Source organism: Typopeltis vanoorti, chromosome 12 (assembly GCF_054136105.1).
Source record: "Typopeltis vanoorti isolate ZY-2024b chromosome 12, IOZ_Tvanoo_1.0, whole genome shotgun sequence".
NCBI classification, from domain to species: Eukaryota; Metazoa; Arthropoda; class Arachnida; order Uropygi; family Thelyphonidae; genus Typopeltis; species Typopeltis vanoorti.
In genome coordinates this window covers 130024019-130046278 of record NC_143560.1, presented here as the reverse complement: position 1 = coordinate 130046278, position 22260 = coordinate 130024019, and the positions used below count along the sequence as shown (strand labels likewise).

The following is a 22260-nucleotide window of genomic DNA, read 5'->3' as shown; positions in this document are numbered from 1 at the left end:
CCTCTTTGGCAGCGACTGGAACTGGGAAGCCCCTTATGCTCCACTCAGTCTCCTTTTATTTTGTGATCTCACGACCTTGCATTAAGGGTAGTAAACCCCGAAGAATTCGGCATGACTCTTTCATCTTCCTTTTAGTTTCACCCACTCTTTGTTCTCCTCCGTGCAATCTTTTGATCGTATTTTGCTGGGCACGGAAACTTATCTCTAAAACCAGCAGACCTCTTTGATACTTTGCTTCTCCTTTCGAGACCGTGGAAACTTCTCTAGACCTAGCGGCACTCTTAGATACTATCTTTAAAGGTGTTAGCGCAGTAAGCAACTCTTATATACAAAACTAGTAAACAACTTTTCCTGCGCTCTTACACATAACTATATACAAAGTTCCCCTGGGAAAGCATTGCCTTTGTTTTTGCTAAAACAGTAAATACATTTACTTCCTACAGGGTTAACTACATTAATATTTTGCAAAATATACATAGAAACAAACAAGGTTATTTACAGTTCCATTGGGACTTGATCTATGTACAAAATCTTTTTAAAATATCAATGTAAAGCGCATTGATATTTTTAAGCTACATCAAATTTTTACAGTAACACTATGAAATAAATTAAACCAAACATCATAAGCATGGAACGTGGTGTATCAGTCATTGTTTTTTAAGTGCATTATATAGTTTTTAGCAAAATGAAATTCTGGCAAGCTGAACAAACTTATTAGGCATTTCTGGATGTCTTTCAGAATCATTCCATGATTTCTGTTTAGATTTTCTCCAGAGCAGAGTACAACAGCAATTTCTTTGAAGTTTCTACATTGAAAATCCTCTTCTATATAGGGCATGGAGCTTTTATCCCAATCGATGGTGTGGTTAGTGATCGAAAAGTGATGGGCTAATCCTGAAATATCTGTTCTGTTGTTGTTCACGTCTCTTACATGTTCTTTTTTTCGAATTTCCAGGCTTCTTGATGTTTTCCCTATGTTAATCCACAGGAACATGGAATGTTGTACACACCTGCATATCTGAAGAAGGCATTAATGTCCTTCAGTGATCTTAAAATCTGGCGTATTGTTTTGACCGGTTTAAGAGCAACTCTGACGTTGAAGGACTTAAGGAGTTTGGCAGCTTTTGTTGACACTGGGCCTGCATAAGGAATGATGATGGACAATATATTGCATGAAAGAAGGATGCTGTTGTGGAGGGTTTCTATGAAGAATCTTTTTGATTATATTTCCTGGGTAACTGTTGTTTACCAGGGTCTGAGATATAAGAGTAAGTTCCTCAAGGATAACTTTTTCTTCTGAGATAATGTTGGTCACTCTATTCTTAAGCATATGAATTATGCTAAGTTTCTGTGCAATACGGTAAGACGATATGAAGTGCAGGCAACATCCAGTGTATGTTGGTTTGCGGTAGATTGTGAGCTGGATTTGTCCCGCCTCTTGTTTCTTGATGAGTTTATCTTGAAAAGGCAAATCTTTTCAAGCTCTAATGTGAACTGTAGTTTCTGGTGGAAGGAATTAATTTTTGTAAGAAATTGAAATAAAGTTGTTTCTGTGACTCTCCAAATTATGAAAACATTATTATTATTATTTGACATTAGATGTCATGCAGAAGAATTAGCACTATGTTCAGGACTTAGGTGAGAGTCCTGTTCAAGAAGTATATTACAGTCTCCAAACAAAAGTCAGAAGTAGTGAAACAAATCAGAAGGAAGAGTTAGTTGAACAGTGGACTGAAAGTAATCAAACGAGTCATATACACAATCCTAAACAGCCATTATAATTTAACAGTGGAATTTGAAAAAGAGGACATAACCCAGACCTTGGATTTGTTAGTAATAAAATAACTAATCTGTGCACTAAACAGGTACTGGCACCAATCCCAAGTTCACAACATAGACCAATAATGCTGCAAGTTTTCCCACCAGACTGACTTAAGGAGATACTTAATAGAAAACATTTTAATTTTAAAAATGCTAACTGGAAACAGTTCTCAAGAAAATTAGACATAAACTTGTCCCACATTTCACCCAGACCAGAAAATTATGGAAAGTTCATCAAAGCTATTAGACAGCCTGCTACAGGCACATTTAAGAGATTGTAGAAGATGTTATATTCTAGATTTACAGAACACAATGCAGAAATATATAAAAGATATTGTGACCTATATGATAAAGATCCATTTTAATCAGAAATAATTGATGCAGGAGAAGAACTTATAGCAACACTGTCTAAAAAAGAAGTTGAAATGGACAGAAAAAATTAAAAACTTAGATATGAAACATAGGAGCAGGAAAGCCTGGCTCTTACTGAAAAAATTATCTGGTGACCCCACAACAGAAGCAACTGAAGTTAATATAAATGCAAACTAAATTGCAACTCAGCTATCTCTGAATGGTAAACTGAGTACTGAAGGAAAACTACCTAAAGATTACATTAAAAAAAGCTAGGGATTCAGAAAATAATCTAAAAACCTTAAAACTGGGAAAGGCTGCTGGTATAGATGATATCAGAAACAAGATACTAAGGAATCTGGGAGAAAAGGCAACAGAGTGATTGTTAGAATTTTTCAACTTTTGTTGGAAATTTGCTAAAATACTAGGTAAACCAGCTACAGGCTTATAGCTTTCCAATGCACAACACTGAAGCTGTATGAGAGGTTAATCTTGAACAGACTTAAAAAGTTCAGAAATAGAGAAAGTGCTGGTAAAAGAACTGGCAGAATTTAGACTAGGAAGATCATGCACTGGACAAGTATTAAACTTAGCACAGTTTATTGAGGATAGCTTTGAAAGGGAGTTAGCAACAGGAGCTGTATTTATAGATTTGACAGCAACATATGACACACTAAATCTTAGAAAGCTTATAGTCAAAATTTACAGTATGACAAACAGCTATCGGTTAGTGGAGGTATTTAGGTCACTGCTGTTCAGCAGGAGATTCTTTTATTTTCAAAGAAAAAAGAGCAAATGGTATATTCAGAAAAACGGTCTACCTCAGGGAAGTGTGCTCTCTCTCTCTCCTCCTCTTCAATACATGTATACTAATGCCCAACCTATAAACTCACAGTCAAGAATCTTCTTATATATAGATGACCAGGCAATAGCGTATCAAGTAAAATCCTTTGATAACATTGAGAAGCAGCTCACACAAGAACTAGAAACCCTTACAGTTTACTATAAGGAAAACCAACTGAAAAACCCAGTCCCAGTAAAACCCAAATGTGTCCTTTCCATCTCAATAATAGGGAGGCAAGGAGAAAGTTGAATATAGAATGGAATGGTGTGAAATTGATCAATTATCCAAATTCAATTTACCTAGATGTTACACTAGATAGGAACCTTAAATTATAAGCAACACATAGAGAAGACAGCAGCTAAAACTCAAACATGTAATAATATTCTGCACGGATTATCATTATCTCGATGGGGTACAAGTCCACAATGTTCTTAATGAAACATGTCAGCACATTACCGGCTGCCATAAGCCTACAAAAATTGACCATCTATACTCGCTGTCTGGTATTGCACCTCCTCACATCAGAAGGAATACACAGAGTAGATATCAGCTGAAACAGCAGCTAAATGATAAACGGAATCCTTTGCATGGATGTGTTGCAATACATAAGAGGCTAAGATCAAGGAAAAGTTTTATTCACTCAGTAGAACCTTTGCTTGATTACATAAAAGATACGAGGTCAACAATGTGGCAAGAACAATCTCCAGAGGCTCTGAACTTGATGAATCTCCTCCTTCTGGCTTATATCTAGATTGGCAAAGATGGAAGATATTGAATACATTTTGTTCCAGAATGGGCAGATCACAGCAGAATATGCCAAGATGGGGGTAACACAGACAATGACAGCTGCTCATGTGATGAAACACAAACTATGGATCATCTTCTGCAATGCTGCTTAATAAACATTAATAATATATGTTCCCGAGAAGATTTAATGCAGTGCAATGAAACAGCTATAAAGTATATTATTCACTAGATTAAAATCTGACATTTTATGTTTTTGCAATATTTTAGGCAAGTGGCATTTTATCTTTTAATGTGTGCTGTTAATCTATTCTTTTAATGTATGCTTTTAATCATTTATATGTATGCTCTTACATTTTCTGTAGTTCACACATGAAATAAAAAAAAAAATCAAAGACTTTTTCATAATCAATGAAGACCACATGTGTTTCCTTTTGAAATTTTCCTCTCTTTTCATTACCAATTTTAGAGTGGAAATTGAGTCTATGCAAAATCAACCTTTTCAAAATTCATGCTATTGTTCTAGTAGTTTATCCTCTACAATACTGTTTAGTTTCTCTTTTAATATTCCTGCATATATTTTGTACCATGAATGTAGCAAGCTAATTTCTCTATAATTATTGCAGTCATCTTTACTTCTTTTTTTTTATAAAGTAGGATAACCAGTTACCCCCCACACACACAAGAATTTAAAGGTTTATCAGAAATCAAGACCACGTTAGAGAATTTCAGAAGTCTTTCATTAAATTTTTGCTAGCATTTTGACCAGTTCCATGTTTATATTATCTTCTCCTGGGGTTTTCCTATTTTTAAACTTAATTATTGTATTTTTTAGTTCTGACATCATAATATTTCCTCTTAGCTCATTACTTCTTTATTTTCATCAGTCCAGAGATTTTCAAAATAAGTTCTCTATTTTTCTAAATCTATTGTTTGTATTTTTACCTTTTCTTTTATTTCTTTATTAATGTATTTTATTATTTTATAGATTTTTTTTGTTGCTTACATATATTCTTTTCTAGCTGTTACAAAATCATATCATATCATCTCTCTCTCTATGATTTTTCCTTATGTCATGTTTTGCAATTGCTTTGTTTCTTTTGTACTCTATTTTTGCTTCTACCATCTTAGAATTTAGCCATTTCTGGTAACTCTCTTTTCTGTTTTTGTCCTAATTTCATAGTCCTCGATTTCTATTCCATTTATACTTTATTCCTAAGCTTTCTGTTGTTGCTTTCATCGGGATTTGCTTCAGATTTTCCCATTGCTCTTTTTCTTCTGTCTTTTGATTCATGTATGTTTTCTGTTTTTAAATTAGTCCATTTCTGATATAGTTGCCCTAATATGGAGATCATATAATGAAGAAATTTGTAACTCAGTTGATAGTTATTTCCCACTTTATTTATTTTTTTAGCCATTTTGTTTTAAATAAAATTTTTGCCAATACCATACAATGATTAGAGTTTAATTCAAAGTCTTGATATGTTCTTACATCTAGGATTAACTCAGCTAATTTAAAATATCTTATAATGCAGTCAATAACTGCCTTACATCCTTTGGCTGATTTGTGGATTTTTTATGTTCAAATATTCAGTTCATTATTATTATTATTATAAATGAAAAATTTCACATTTTGGTTACATATATCTTCACCAAATTTCCTTATGTTTGTTTTGTATTTCCTATTTCATATTCTGGAATTTAAATCCCCTGCTAGTAGTAAATAGTCTGCTTTGTTTTATCTACAATTTTTTTGTAGTTCTTTGTAAAAAAGTTTTAATGTCTTCTTTCCCCTCTTCTGGTATATATGTTCCAATTATTGGTATAGGACCTCTTAATGTTTATAGTTTAATTTCTGTTAGTCTTACAGCACAGCAGTTATAATACAGAATATTGTTCTTCTTAAATGTGTGTATCATTATTATTATACCTGTTGGATTCATTTTTAATTCGATAATTTCACATGGAATGACTTTTTTTTATTTTTATTTTTAGTGGAGAACCCATTCATGAGAGGCTGGTCAACCTATTGTACACTAATACCTGGATGAGCAAAAAGAAACTTGATCACATTTTACTATTACTATTTATATGGGTACTCCATGGAGTCAAAAGACTCATCATGGGAGACCCACTCTATTCATTAACACAATCCTTATCATACATCATTAACCCTATTCGTTGTTGGGTGCTCACAACCACCTCTGGCAATCCAGTCCATTAATTTACCACTCTCCAATTAAAGAACTTAGTCCACAAACCCTCATTATTCACATTCTTAGACAACTTGTTTTACCTTTTCTCCCTACTCCCCATGCACTGAAAATTTTCTTCTGTGTCAATCTTATAGAATCCCTATAGTAACTTATAAGTTTCTATCATATCCCCCTTTCCTCTGCCTGTCAGCTGAACTCTGCAACCCACACATCCTCAATCTATCCTCATAGGAAACATTCAACAGACCAGGTCACAAGTATCTGAATCCTCTCCACCATCTCCTGATCCCCAAGAAATGCAAATGACCAAATCTATGCATAGTAGTCAACATATAGCTGAATCATAGCCTTATAAAGAGGGATAATAACCCTGCTATCTTTACTTGTCCATATGTTCTTCAGCATCCATGTAATCTTTGTTATTCTATCAACTCTACTCTTGTAATATGTCCTCTGAATTCAAATCTCTATCCATCATCACCCCCAAATCCCAAGCCTCATAAATTTCCTGTAAACTAAGACCATCAATATAATACGAAGTATGTAATCATTTTATCCCGAAGTGCATTACCTTAAATTTTACAACACCAAATTGACAACCATTGTCCTTTGTCCACACTGTCAATTTATTTAAATCATCCTCTTAAATATCTACATTAATTTTATCAACTACATTGGCAAACAAATGAATATCCTCCTTCAAATCTTCTGCAATATCATTAATGCACAAATTAAAAAGTAGTGGTCCTAAGAACAAAGCACTGGGACATCCACTAGTCAGCCTCATTCACCCTTGATTCCACTATGCTATACACCACCCACTGATATCTGTCTATCTGCCATCTCCTTATTTATGCCACCAGCCTCATATTCATTAAATTTGATGCAACTAGTGTAACAGTTTTCATGCCATATTCTGTCAAATGCCTTTGCAAATTACAGCAGTATCATTTCTTTTAGTGTTCATTTTAGACAAATTATGGACGCTACAACAGTGTTATAATAACTATTTTAATTTCCTGACATTTTGGCCTTTATATTAAGGTAATCATCTGGAGTATACACATATATACAGAGACAAGATGAATTACATTTCACACAGTATGCTAAAGAGACAATGATTTGATCAACGGTTATTCTACTGGCATGACCTCTAGTGAGAATAGATTAAAAAAAAATTAAATAAATAAGTAAAAATACAAAAAAATTAATTAATTAAACAAACTACATCATGGCTATATTCTATTTAGGATAATATCAGAGAAATATTCTCTCATATAGAGTGTTTCTTACAGTAACAATGATGTCCTAATTTAACATAACAATTATTATATAAAATTTAAGATTCTGGACTGCCTATGGTCCTATTTATAGTTAACTTTTAGGGAGAAAGGTTAAGTAGATAGAATATGTGCCTTTCATATGCTTGGGATTTTTAGACCATCATTATTGTTAAGATTAGGGTGGCTGATAAGAATCTAACTGGCTTCCTTAAATTTACGTTCAGACCATGTTTTGATGTGATGTAAACAACTGGTACTTTTCCAGTCAATTCTATGCAAAGTGTTCAGGGTATGATCAGAAAGGCCAGTTTCAACATAGTTATTATATTTAATGTGTCGTTTATGTTCCTTTTAACTGATAGGAATTGTGCATCCTATTTTCCCTATATAGGTAGATTACAGGTGCAATAAATACAGTATACTCCAGGGTGGGCCAGTGGAGGGAGCGGGTCTTTAGATGAGTTGAGTAAGCACTTTAATTTTGCAGGAGGTTTAAAGGTGGCTTTAAGGTTGTATTTCTGTGTATTCTGTTTACTTTATTTGATGTCTTTAATGTATGGAATGGTTATAGTTTTATTGTAGTCTAATTTATCTTTGTTTTTTCGTGAGGTCTTGTAGATAATTTTGTTTAACTGACCAATGCCCAAAACTCCCCTCCTTTATTTCTGATACTTTATGCATTTCAACATCTCCTTGTGCCAACAGCTACTCTTATATAATGTCATTACTTGCCCATTCAGATTCGAAACCTGGGAAACTGCACCCAGCTCTTCACAATAATTTCTGTACTCATACTTATTTATCCTAGGGGCAGCTATTTCTACACAGTCATTTGTCCCAGGGGTGGATAGATGCATGTATGATTGCTTCCCCCTTAATATCTCTAGTTTCCTGGTTGTGCACTTCCAAACTTTCACTGGAGGCCCATAAAAAATATGCAGAGTATATGGGGATGGTGCCTGTTAAGGCACCATCCCCATATACGCTGGACAACACTTTCTCCAAGCACCTAACTTTTTCCCCCCCTAAGCCTTGGTTCTCCCACAGGTGTGACAAAGTTGTATAAGAGAGAAATTGAACATATCAAAACTGGCTTGTATTCAAATCTCCATCCACCTATACCAATTACAACAAAGAATGGAATAGTTGCAAGAAAACTATCAAAAACTAACTTTGAGAGAGAGAGAGAGAGAGAGCTAAAAGCAGGAATCTTGCATCTTGTCCACATGGCTGCCATGCATGAACAGTTCTTGCACTGCTGATTTTGGTAAATGCCCTCCAACTATCCCACACATGCTACACCCAATACCCAGTGTGTCTTTTTGCCAAATAGAGATCAAGAGAATGTGTTTAAATTGGATACCAAAAAGTCTCCTAGCCCTGATAGCATTCCTCCAATTATCCTAAATGTTTGTGCTCTAAAATGGACTTTCATTCTGCATCATCTTTTTACTCTCGTATTCCACTGGTATCTACCCCTACGGTATGGAAATTAGCCCACATTCAACTTATCCCTAAAAACAGGTGGGAAATCTATATCTTCAAACTATCATCCAATTTCTCTTACTCCAATTCTTTCCAAAGTATTGGAAAGAGCTTTCAAAGCTATCAACACTCAACTGCTATGATATCTTGAAAACTGTCAGCTAATAAACGACTGCCAGTATGGTTGCCATCACTTTTGGTCAACTTCAATGATAGTAAAACCCAGTTCTGTCTTATTTCTCACAAAAAAGAACCATTTTCCTCCAGCATTGTTTTCGATAACACTCAAATTCTCGGACAAGATGAAATTTCTCTTCTCGGAATTACTTTGACATCAAGCCTCTCCTGGCATAAACACATCACAAACATTGCATCCTCAGCTTCTAAAAAACTAGGTTTTCACTTTTGCTACTTCACCTCTAAACAGCTCTTAACATTATACAAGTCACAAATCCACCCAGCTCTCTCAAAATGCTTGACTCAATACAGAGGAGAGCAATTAGACTAATAAATGACCCATCCCTCACCAACTCACTCCCTCCACTTTCATATAGACGCTTGGTCTCTGCAATCTGTATATTCTAAAAATATTTCCATGGAAAATGCTCATCTGAAATAGCATCAATAATTCCCGCACCCTGTACTAAGCCCATTGGAACACGTACAGCTGCTGCTCAACATCCTTTCACAGTACACCTTGAAACCCACAGAACAAGTTTCTTTTCCTGCTCATTCATCCCTGCTACTGCAGTACTATGGAACAGTCTTCTCCCAGACATATTTCCCAAGGAATACAACATACAGGTGTTCAAATCAAATGTAAACAAGTTTCTCCTTTCGCAAGCCACCACCCATATACGGTACTAATTTACTATAGGTTGACCAACCAATCTCCTGTATATGGGCCCAACATAATAATAAAAAAAAAAGAAGAAAACTAAAATGCCACAAAGATGCAGAAATAGATAATATCTTGGCAGAATGGTTAACGGCTCTAAATGAAGAAGGATTGAAATCTGAGATAGGCAGGTCATAGCCAGACTGAATTATTCAATACGATATATGAGACTGGTTTTCTATCCAAAGATATTAACTGCTCAATTTGTGTTCCAATCCCCAAAAAAGCCAAATGCTACAAGATGTGAAGAGTTCAAGACAATTAGCCTCATCAGTAAAGTATCAAACATTCTCTATGTTATTCTTGAAAGAAAGGAAGAAAAGAAAAATAAATATAGAAATAAATGATACATAAAGTGGCTTTAAGGAAAATGTAGGTACAAAATAAGGTATTTTAAACATCAGAACCATCATAGAAAGATATTTAGAAAAACAAAAAGTTGTGTACCTCGGCTTCATAGACCACAAAAAAGCATTTGACAATGTTCAACATGAGCAATTAACTGAAATTCTTTCAAAAATAGCCATGGAAGGAAAAGACATTAGGCTAATAACTAATCTTTACTGGGAACAGGCTGCATGTATGAGAATAAATGGAGAGACCTCCAAAGAATTCCCAGTTCAGAAAAGTGTGAGACAAAGCTGTATCTTGTCTTGGATTCTCTTTAACCTATACAAAGAAGAAATGTTTAATAAAATTAGTAACCTCAAAGGAATCAATGTAGGGGGCAGAAATATTAATAACCTAAGATATGCAGATGACACAGTCCATCTATCTGAAAACAAATATGACCTCAATATTCTTATGGATAAAAGCCTTAAGTACAGCAAATAGTATGGCCTAAATTTCAACTTTAAAAAGACAGAAATTTCCAAGAGAAAAGGAAATACCAAAAATATACATCAATATAAAAGGAAATAAACTAGAACAAATGCAGCAAACATATATATATATATCTTGGACACTTGATCATAGAGAATGGAAAGACAGAAGATGAAATTAGAAGAAATTTCAAGGTCAACCTTCGATAATATGAAAAGTCTATTGACAGCTAGAGAACTAAATTTGAAAACAAGACTAAGAATCTCCAAATGTTACATATAGTCCACATTACTATATGGAATAGAAACATGGATACTTTCCAATTTGAGTGTGAAAAAATGGGAAGCTTTTGAAATGTGGATGCCGTGAAGAATTATGAGGATATCATGGAAAGATAAAAAGACAAATGAAGAGGTACTAGAAATGGTAAGTGAAAACAGAAACCTGATAAAAGAAATTAAAAAGAGAAAAGTCAGCTATTTCAGACATATTCTTAAACACAATTGCACACAAAGGACACTTCTTGAAGGAACTGTTAAGGGAAAGAGAAGGAGAGAAAGACTGGAGTGGATGAAAAATATAGAAGAATGGACCTATCTCTCATACAAAGAATGCAGCAGACAGGCGCAGCACAAGACATGGTGGAGGCACATAGTAGTCAATCTTCTGGAGGGAGAGGATACCTGAAAAGACAAGACATATATACATCTACTAGATGTTTAATAGAGATGTGTGTTAGACACAATGTAATATTTTCAAATACTGGCTTCACACATGTAAGAGGAAAGTAACTAGAATTTATTATTCCTATATATTTCACTTCCTCTTCCATGATATACCCATAGATTTCACTAGTAGATCTTCCCATCTTGTAGGTGGTCTTCCTGGTTTTCTCTTTATTCTTGGTTGCCAGTTGAGTATTCTATAGGTTCATCTGTTATCCCTGAGTCTGGCTATGTGACCTGCCCATCTCATCTTGCTTTCATATACTGCAGTTACCACATCTTTTATGCCATCTCTTTCTTAGTTCTGTGTTTCTAACATGTTTCATTTTGCTGATATTATAAATCCTACATTCTATTGCACGCTGAGTTATTCTGGGATCAAAATCGTTGGAGGCATCTTTGTGACCTGCACTCATGGAAAAATCCTGAGTGAAATGCAAGTCCATCAAGGTAATATATTTCACTCATTATGTCATGAGCTCATTCAGGGAGAAGGCAGAATTGGCTGCAACATTTAAAGTATGAACACAAGAATGGATCATACTGCATGTGTATAATATCCTTGCCTGGAGATTATCAAATACCCTTTTCTGTCATCTTTCTTACTTTGAACAGACTGACCGTTCTGTTACAATTAAATCGATGAGCATAAGATTATATAAGATTTCTGGAATCAAAAGGTTTAGGCCTTGCGTCTCATGTCATCAACACTACACTTGGGTTCAGTGGAACCAAACAAAAATGCTGCACTACAGTAGGTTCAAATCTGAACGTCTATTTTATGAATTGTGTGAAGCCATACACCACCACCATCCTAATCTGAATCGAACATAGTGTATGCCTATTTCCAATTTTTGGCAAGTGATTGTTAATTTTTTATTTATTTATTTATTTTTTTTAAATTGTACAACTATGCTTGCTTCTCTGAACTCTAACAGTGCTCCCTCCTACTTATATACAGCTGCAACCAAGACACACAATATTATGCAGGTTCATAATTTAAATGCTGCAGCCATTCTGCCTTCTACATGAATATAGGAGTAATAAATTCTAGTTAGTTTTCTCTTACATGTCTGAAGCTGTTATTTGAAAATGTTATACTATATATAAACATTAAGGGTGGAAGGGGTGGTGAAGCGCAATATATAGCCTCTCCCACTCAAATGTCAACCTCACCTTCCCCTGTGGTCCATCCTATTCTAAAAGTACAAGTGAGGCACTGGCGACTGAGGATGGGCGATATAACCTTAAACACCCTAACAGAGTAAATGCTGTTAGATCTACCTGTCCAGAGGCATTAGGTAGCATCCCTACCACTGGACTTACCTGCCCTGGAGAAATTCAAAAATACTTTCAAAGTCTCATGCAAAGAAAAGCCGAATGGACTATCAGGGAAAAGATGGAACAATTCAGGAAACAGTAAATGAAATTGGAACACATAATGAAGATTGCAACATGGAATGTGAGAAGCATTGCACACAAAGAAGAGGAACCTGATAAACAAATAAACCAAGCTAACATAAAGATATGTATAGTAACAAAAACAAAGAAAAAACAAAAAAGTACAAAAGAAACAAACAACAATATACAAATCTGCAGTGGGGTAAAAAAAGAAGAAAGAGCAAAAGCAGGTATAATGATTATGGTACATAAATGTCTAAAAAACAATACTGTATGTTACAACTATTTGAATGAAAGACTAATAGAAATTAGACTCAAGACATTAAGAGGCCACATAACAATAATTGGTGCATATGCACCAGAAGAGAAGACAGTAATATATTTTATAAAGAATTACAGAATGCCATAGATAAAACAAACAAAACTGACTATTTAATACTAGGAGGAGATTTAAATGCCAGAATAGGAAACAAAAAATACAATATAAACATAGGTAGATTTGGCGAAGATGCATGTAATCAACATGGTCGCAGATTGCGCAATTTTGTCATTTATAATAATATGAGAATAATGAATTCAGTGTATAAACACAAGGAAATACATAAATATATTTGGTCAACCAGAGGATACAAATCAGTAACTGACTATGTTATCGCAAATTTTAAATTAGACGAGTTAATTTTAGACATAAGAGCATATTGAGGCTTTGAATTAAACTCTGATCATTTTATGGTATCAGCAAAAATTTGATTTAAACCAAAGTGGCTAAAAACACATAAAATTGAAAATTCTTACCAGCCAAGCTACAAAATTTCTTCATTACAGGATCCCCGAGGTAGACAACAATATCAAAAATGCACAAATTTAAAAACAGAAACCACACATGAATCAAGTGACATAGAAGATGAATGGGAAAATGAAATAAATTCTCACAAAATCAGCAACAGAAACCTTAGGAATAAAGTGCAAATGGATTAGGAAAAAAATGACTACAAGACTGGAACAAAGAAATAGAAAATATAATAAAAACAAAAAAGGACAGTTAACAGAAATGGCTAAATTCCAAAACAATAGAAGCAGAAATAGAGTATAAAAGAAACAGTACAATTGCAAAACGAGAACTAAGGAAAAAACATTGAGATGGAACAATTTCATAACAGAACAATAAAAGGATTTACTTAAGTCACAACCCAAAACCTATAAAGTAATCAAATACATGAATAAAGATATAAAAGAAAAGATAAAAATACAAACAATAGATTTAGAAAAATGGGTGACCTATTTCCAAAATTTCTGGACAGATGAGAACAATGAAATAAAATTTTATAAGACAAAGAATGACCTAATAGAAAATATCACAATGTTAGAACTAGAACAATGTTAGAAAAATACAATAAAGAAGATGAAAAATAGGAAAATACTTGCTTTGGCATATACTAAAATTGGAACAATACAGAGCAGATTAGCATTGGCTCTACACAAGGATGACACACAAAATCGTGAAGCAAAAAAAAAATTTTTTTTTTTTTTTTTTTTTGGCAGCGGCCAGATTGCTTTGAAAGCACCAGTTCTCGCCTGATCACTGAAGTTAAGAAAACCTGAGACCAGTTAGTACTTGGGAAGAGCACCTGGCAACCCTGTGTGCTGCTGGCATTATTTCGAGATTTCTGCTATGTTGTTTTTCTGGAATACGAGTGTCCTTTAGTGGTGGTTTCTGAAGTTAGTTGTAGTTACTATATTGTGTATTTTGGTTAACGAGAAGACGGGGTTGAGGAATGAGGTATGAGGAATCAGACACATAACGGTGGAAGAGAAAACAAAGATAACATAAGTTTTCATTATTTAGTTTTATTTTATTTATATTTAGTATACTTAAATGTTTTGTTTGTATTTCTTTGTACTTTTACTTATATAGTTATATTCCCATATACTTATTTAACGTTTAGTTGTAATAGTTCGTTGACACTATTTTGAATAATGACGGCAACAGCAGTTAAAATTGCAAATGGTGTATCAACAAGTCCTCCCCCATTTAATGACTCTTATGTGATATCATGCGGGATTTTGTGGCATGCAGGACTTGTGGAATGTATGCATCCCGGTGGTTGTATATGTGACAGGTGAGATAAGGAGAAAATATGTATATGCGCAAAATGCAGGCAATGGGAGGAAGTTGGTGAATTAGAGATGACTATAACTGACCATGTTGAGTCAGAAGCAGGAGATTCTCCACAAAGAGAGATGAGTGGTATGATAGAGGGTGAGAGAAATATGAATAAAATAATGAGAGTGGAGAGTATGGAAAGGTTAAAGGATTGTGAATTCGCAGATGGTCTCAATTGGGAGGATGAATGGCAAATAAGAATGGCTGACTTGCAAAGAGAGATAGATAAGCTAAAAGTGGAGGTGGAATATATAGGGAATGAGATGAAATGTGTGAAAGATGAGATTAGGCAAATGGATGAGACGAATGCAAGGAGAATCAGAGTAGGAGAGACAGAGTTATGGGAATGGTAGAGGAGGAGAGAATAGGAATAGTAGAAGAGAGGGACTGAGAGAGTTATGGGAACAGTAGAAGAGAGGGAATGAGAGAGAGTTAGTTATAGGAATGACAGAAGAGGAGAGAATAGGAACAATAGAAGAGAGGGAATGAGAGAGAGTTATGTGAATGACAGAAGAGAGAATAGGATAAGGGGAAGAGAGAAATGAGAGAGAGAGAGAGTTGTGGGAATGATAGAAGAGAAGAGAAGAGAATACGAACAGTGGAAGAGAGGAAATGAGAGAGAGAGTTATGGGAATGAGAATAATGCAAGGGAGCACTGGACCCAGGTATAGAGTGATGTCAGGAATGTAGGTAAGTAGGGAACACAGAGAGAGAAAGTGTTAGAGGAGAGAGAGAGAGAGAGAGAGAGTGAGGGGATGCATGTGAGCAATTGAGGAAAAGGGTGGTAAGAGGTGTAACGTATGGGGACTCAATGATCTGGGTGTTCAAGATAGGATGAGTGAGGAGTGTTTGCCTGGAGGAACGATAGAAAGAGGGGTGAAAGGATGGATGATGAAAGGAGATGATTGTGATGGTGGGAACAAATGACTTCAGAGGTAATGTAAATTGGGCAGAGAGAGAGAGATGAGTATTCTTGCTTGAGGATGTACGAAAGAAGAAAGACGCAGAGAGGAATGATAGTGTGTGTGATGCCTAGGTATGATAGTGATGAGCTGAGTAGAAGAACAGTAATATTAAATAACATAATAGCTAGAATGTGTTAGAAGAGAGGATTGGAATATGTGGATGCTTGATACTTGAAGGGTGTTTGAGGACAGAAAGGAATTGTATGCAAGAGACTGCTTGCGTTTGAATGAGGAAGGACGTAGGCATCTGGAGAGATTGCTATTCTGAACGAGTCAGTGTGGCAATGCAAGGAAACTAGAATGTCCAGGGTGGATGGTAGCAGGGTTGGTCTCTTGTGGGAATGGATACATGGGAGAAGGGGACGACATCAGGTAACGCTAAGCCAAGTGGAGTCTAGAGGGGATAATGCTGGGTATAGAAACAGTGGCATTTTTATGCTTTATACTAATGCCAGGAGTATCTGGAATAAAGGAGAGGAATTGGTGGCGCTGATAGCATCAGCCTGGCCAAAGACTATTGGGATCACTGAGATGTGGTTGACAGAGGAGGATATAATAACAGGAATAGAGGTAGCAGGGTACAGCATTTTTTGGCAGGATAGGAAGGCAAAGCGTGGTGGAGTACTGCTTATGATAAGTGATGACTTATGTTCTAAGAGTGGAGGCTTTGAAAGGCAGTGAAACTAATGATTTCGAAACTATATGGTGTGAGGTAGAGGTGGGCAAGACACAATATTTAGTGGGGTGTTGCTACAAACCAAGGAGCACAGAGGGTGGGGAGCAGGAGATGTTCAGACAGTTGAGCTTGGCAAGTGCAAGAAGAATAACTGTTATGGGAGATTTTTAACTACAGCAGTGGTATAAATTGGGAAGAGGAAGATGCATGTAGAAATATGTGAATGGAATTTCTACAATTCTTGAGAGACAAAGGCCTTAGGCAACATGTAATAGAGGGAACAAGAGGTTCAAGAGTTTTGGATTTGGTCACAGCATCAGAAGAGTTGATAATAACTGAGATGATATCTCTCCCACCAGTTGGAGAGAGTGACCATGTGGTTTTGACTTGGAAGATGAATAGACATGCAGGAGTAACAAAGAGATGGGAACGTAAATGTGGAATTAAAAGGCAGGTGATCATAATAGTCATAGATATCAACTTGGGGAAGTTTAATGGAGGGAGGAATTGGAAGGCCGGGATATCATCAGTGCTTGGGAAATTGTGAAGGAATATTTGTTAGCAGCAATAGTAAGCTATATTCCACAAGTGAAGAAGAGGACCCATTTTGTAGTAAAGTGGATGACAACGGGTACTGCATGTGAAAAAGAGGCTATGGAAGAGATATAAGGAGACAGGTGAAGAGCAGATGCATGAAGAATATAAGAACACAGGCCAGGAGAATGACTAGTATGGTAAACTGTAAATATGAGAAATATGGTAAACTGTAAATATAGTAAACTGTAATATGAGAAAAGATTTCCCCTAAGACCCAAAGAACATCCAAGGGAATTTTTTGGCTATGTGGCCAGTAGGAGAAGAAATGATTGTGGAAGAATGACATTGTGGGATAAAAATGGGATTAGAGTGACTGATGCAGAGGACATATTGGAATTGTTTAATGAACACTTTATTGGAGTATTTCATCCTGGAGAAGTAAAGTTTCAGGACTGTACAATGTTAGTTATGAGGATGGGTTGAGGGAATGTGGACTGCAGAGTTTGGTGGATAGAAGAAGGAGAGGTGATATGATTAAGACTTTTAAACTGTTCAGAGGTGGTTACAGGTTTGACACTGGGGAGTTCTTTTGCTTGGTGGAATAGTGGGAAGGAGCGATGGCAAGGGACCATCCCTGGAAGCTAAGAAAGGAAACTGTGAGCAAGAGGATGAGGAGTGGTGTTCTTTGCATGGAGGGTGGTTGAACCATGGAATGCATTGCCTGATGGAGTGGTGAGAGCGAGAATGGTCAATGAGTTTAAGGAGTGGTATGATAGACTTTGCGTTTCCTAGGAGGGACCTCCCACGATAAGTCTTGATAGACTTTGTGTTTCCTAGGAAGGACCTTCCGCAATGAGTCTTTTGACTACATGGAGGCCAGTATAATAATAATAATAGGGAGTGCTTAAGGGTCAAAGCTGTATAACTGAGAGGAGACCTCCACATAGTCTATAAAGAAATGCAGAGAACCGACCAGGGCTTCTGACAAAATGTCCAATCCTCACCTTCTCGTGGTGCACCCTGTTGGGTATCTGATTGGATACTGAACGAACGAGGAGGGGCTGGCAATTTGGGATTTAGCCGACCAAATTGTATTCTTATTGGTTAAACCAAAATAAAAAATGATGGTACAACATGACAAAAGAGGACGTTTAAGAGGACGTCCTAGTTTTCTTTTTCCTAATGGCTTGTACTTTAAGGCTTGTTTTAGTAATCTTTCTGTTTTCATTCTTTGAACGTGTTCCATCCATCTATGTTTATATTTTTTAATTTTTTCAATTACTGGTTCTTGGTTTAATTCTTTCATAATATCTTCATTTCTTTTGTGATCAAATAGGGTATACTTTGCAGTTTTTCTCATAAATTTCATTTCTGCTGTTGTTAAACTTTGTTTGTCTTTTTGTTTTATTGTCCAGATTTCGCTTCCATACATTAAGACCGGTAGGGCTAATGTACTGTATACTTTTAGCCTGGTTTGTTTTTGAACTAGGTTTGGTTTAAATATAGAGTTAATTACTCCTGTTATTTTTAAATATTTTGCAATTTTTATGTTTATATCTTTTTCATTTTCATAAGTGATCATACATCCTAGGTAGTTAAATGAATTCACCTGTTCTAAGATCTTGTTATCTAATACTATTTTAGTTCTTGCTGGATCTTGTCCTTTAAAGGCCATAGTTTTTGATTTTTCCGTTGATATTATCATACCATAATCTTTGGCTATCTCATTTAGATCTAAAATAGCTTACTGTAAGTTATCTTCAGAATTTGTAATTATTATTTGGTTGTCTGCAAAGAGGAGAGTGTTTAAGTTAACTGTAGGTGAAAGTTTAATTCCTTGATGAAAATTTTTACTCCATTTTATTATTATTTCATTTAAGTAGATATTAAAAAGAGTTGCTGAGAGGGGACATCCCTGTCAGACCCCTTGGTTTATCTCTCTTGTATATGATAGCTCATGATTTAATCTTATTTGTATTTGATTATTTTCACATATACTTGTGACAGCTTTTAGGATATTATTTCGTATTTGTCTTTCTTTTAATATGTTAAATAATATGTTTCTTTTAACTTTGTCAAATGCTTTTTCAAAGTCAATAAATGCAATATGTGTTTCTAAATTATATTCTCTTCTTTTCTCTATTATTAATTTTAGGCAGAAGGCTGGGTCTATACATGATCGTCCTTTTCTAAATCCATTTTGTACCCCTAGAATAAAGTTTTCGGAATATTTCATTATTTTTTTATTTAAGATTCTGCTATATATTTTGTAACATGAATTTAGTATACTGATACTTCTATAGTTTTTAGGGTCATCTCCATTACCTTTCTTAAAGATAGGAATCATAATTGCTTTTTTCCATTCTATTGGGGGGATACCAGTTGAGTAAATTTTATTTAAAAATAATAAGAGTCTTCCTTTGGATCTTGTTCCTGCGTATTTATATAGTTCTGAACCTAGCTTATCTTCTCCAGGTGATTTTCCGTTTCTTGTTTCTTTCAGGCTGATTTCTAATTCTTCTTCAGTTATTTCCTTTCAATTTCTTTAATTGTTTGCCAGTTGTCTTTTTTAAAATATTTGTCTGTCCACAGTTCTGTGTAGTAATTCAGAAATTCTTCTAATTTCATTTCAGTGTTTAATTTTATGTTTTCTTTGGTATCTGCATTTAGGTGTTTCAAAATCTTATATACATTGGGTCTTATTTTATATAAATCATGTTCTAAATTAGAAACAAATTTATTCCATGATTCTCTATGTCTTTTTCTGACTTCTCTTTTAGCTATGGCTCTTATTCTTTTATATTCTATTTCATCTTCTAATCTTTTACTGCTTAACCATTTGTGATAGGCTTCTTTTTTCTTTTTGATTATTTCTTTGATTGTATCATCCCAGATCTTCAGTTTTTTTCTTTTATTGAATTTTTTGGTCTTTCCTAAGCTTTCATTTGCTGCTGCATTTAGTATCGTTTTTATATTAAGCCATTCTATTTCTATTTCTTCATTTTGTTTTATTTTATCTAGATACTGGTTAATTCTTTGTTCATATAGCCATTGTACATTTGTGTCATTCAATAGTCTAGTTTTATAAACAAATGTTTCAATTTTTCTTTCTGTTCTTGTTACTTGTAGCCATTTAGGTGATAATCTTAATTTTATTTTAACAAGGAAGATGGTAAATTAAATATAGAAATATACAACAGAATCAGCACAGCTGGTATGGTGGGAAGTCAATTGAATAAATTCATATGGAATAAGAAAGAAATTAGTCAGAACACTAAATTAGCTGTATACAAGACAGTGTTCAAACCAGTTTTAACTTATGGATCAGAGAGCTGGGTCAGAAGTAAAACACTTGACCAAAGACTAGAGACCACAGATATGAGAGTCTTGAGAAAGATTATAGGCATGAACAGATATCATCAATGGCAATATCATATTAAAAACAAGGATATTAGTAAAGAACTTGACATTGACTTGATTTACTTGTCTGTTTGCTTACTTGGGAAATGGAGAAAAAACCAGGTTTAAAATAGTTTGGTATCTTTAATATAAAAAAAGAAGAGTACAAGGATGTACCCTCTCATCTCTGCATTTCAATATATATATATAAATAAAATTATAACAATTTGTAAACAGTATAACTCATTTGGTATACAAATAACCCCACAAATGAAGATAGATACACTACTATTTGCAGATGAATAGTATTGGCTACATCAGAAGATGATTTACAAAGATCATTAAAATTATTAAATGTTATCTCAAAACAATATAATATGACAATATCTAAAGAAAAAACAAAAATAATGGCATTCAAAGGAGAAAACCCAGTAATAAGTTGTGATAGATAATAAAATATTAGAACAAGTAAATACTTTTAGATACTTGGGTTTTGATTTATCATACAAAGAAAAAAAAAAGACATAGACACTAAAATATCAAACTTTGTCAAAGTAAAAGGCATAATAAATAATATATTTAAGCCATCCCTAGTACAAAAACACACTAGAATCAGAATGTCTTGTCAAAACCAATTCTACTATATGGAAGTGAAATATGGACCATAAAAAGGAAAGATGAAAAACAAATTCAAACAGCAGAAATGAAGTTCCTTAGAAAAACAGCTGGATATACCAAGTGGGACTATAAAACAAATGAAGAAATCATACAATTCCTGAAAATAAAACCAATTAATTATTACATAAGACAGTATAAACAAACATGGCTAGAACATTTAAATCAAATGGACAACAGCAGGCTATCAAAAATATTATAGAGACACACAAAATAAGTGAAAAAAGAAGAATGGGAAGACCAAGAAAGAGATGACAAGAGACCGGAACTGGCCACTTGGCCTAAAATCCATGTTAGGAAGAAGAAGAAGATATATACATTATTATTTAACTGGCAAAAATTATTTAACTTCCTAAACAGTTTCACTCTCTAACTGGTATCACAGAACCCCTGCCAAGTGTGTTCGGTACACCAGGTTATGCTGACAGACCAAAACACTATCTGTTCCTGCTAAGCCAGTGGTACTGGAAAAGGGAAGCCAGGTCAAACTGTTAACATTAAAATCATCACAAAATATCACCTTAATGTCCAAGCAGTAGGTAAGGAAAATCAAGAGACGAAAGAAGAGGTCTAGCGATTTCCAGAATGTTCAAACAAAGCAAAATAAATGCGACTGTTAGGAATGACACAAAGTTCAAACCTTTACACAAGAAGAATCAGTGGTTACTGGCGTTTTTTTTTTTTTTAATATCTTTTGCAGACTAAACTTAATCAGTACTTCTTATTTTTACTATTTATGAAAGTTTAGGTTAAAAACAACATTAGAATTAAAGCAGCATGGCATTAAAATGACATCACTATGTGCCACTTACTGCTATGATATAAACATCTAAAACAAAAATACTGCAGATAATGCAAAATAATTCATCACATCAACATGTATCACCTAATGTTGTGACACAAACATGTTTATTGTGGATTGTATGTTTATGGATGGCGATCGCATATAAATGAGTTGCACCGCATTCTGATTATAACAAACGCAAATTTAATCTAAAAGTACCTACCTCTAGGCCTCCAAATATTTCTCCATTCCATAATAGAAGATTCTGTTTACTGTCTTCTACTGGCTGAGGAATAATCTCAGGTCCTCTCATGTGAAGAATAGTGGCATAGAACTTTAAAATGAAATTATCAATATAGAGTGTTTTGCTGTTATAATAATCTGGTCCTCTCCTCTTTAACAAGGCCAACATATCATCACCCTAAAGAATAAAATGCACTTTCATAATAAATTCAGTTATTGAAAAAGAT

The 22260-nt window shown here is 34.6% G+C and overlaps 1 protein-coding gene and 1 non-coding gene across 5 annotated transcripts in view; one reads left to right on the top strand and one right to left on the bottom strand.

Annotated features, from left to right (window-relative positions):
- LOC150101225 (asparagine synthetase domain-containing protein 1) overlaps nucleotides 1-22260 on the bottom strand; it is a 311734-nt gene that overhangs the window by 240298 nt on the left and 49176 nt on the right. For all 4 annotated transcript variants that reach the window (XR_016549180.1, XM_090402011.1, XM_090402013.1 and 1 more), the window contains exon 3: nucleotides 22014-22211. Coding sequence is in view for 3 of the 4 variants with exons in the window: in XM_090402011.1 (XP_090258137.1) it covers nucleotides 22014-22211 (198 nt within the window). In the remaining variant the exon portion in view is untranslated. The remainder of the gene's footprint in view (nucleotides 1-22013; nucleotides 22212-22260) is intronic.
- LOC150101227 (U6 spliceosomal RNA) lies at nucleotides 14004-14109 on the top strand. Its single transcript, XR_016549204.1, has one exon. It is a non-coding gene; the product is annotated as a U6 spliceosomal RNA (small nuclear RNA).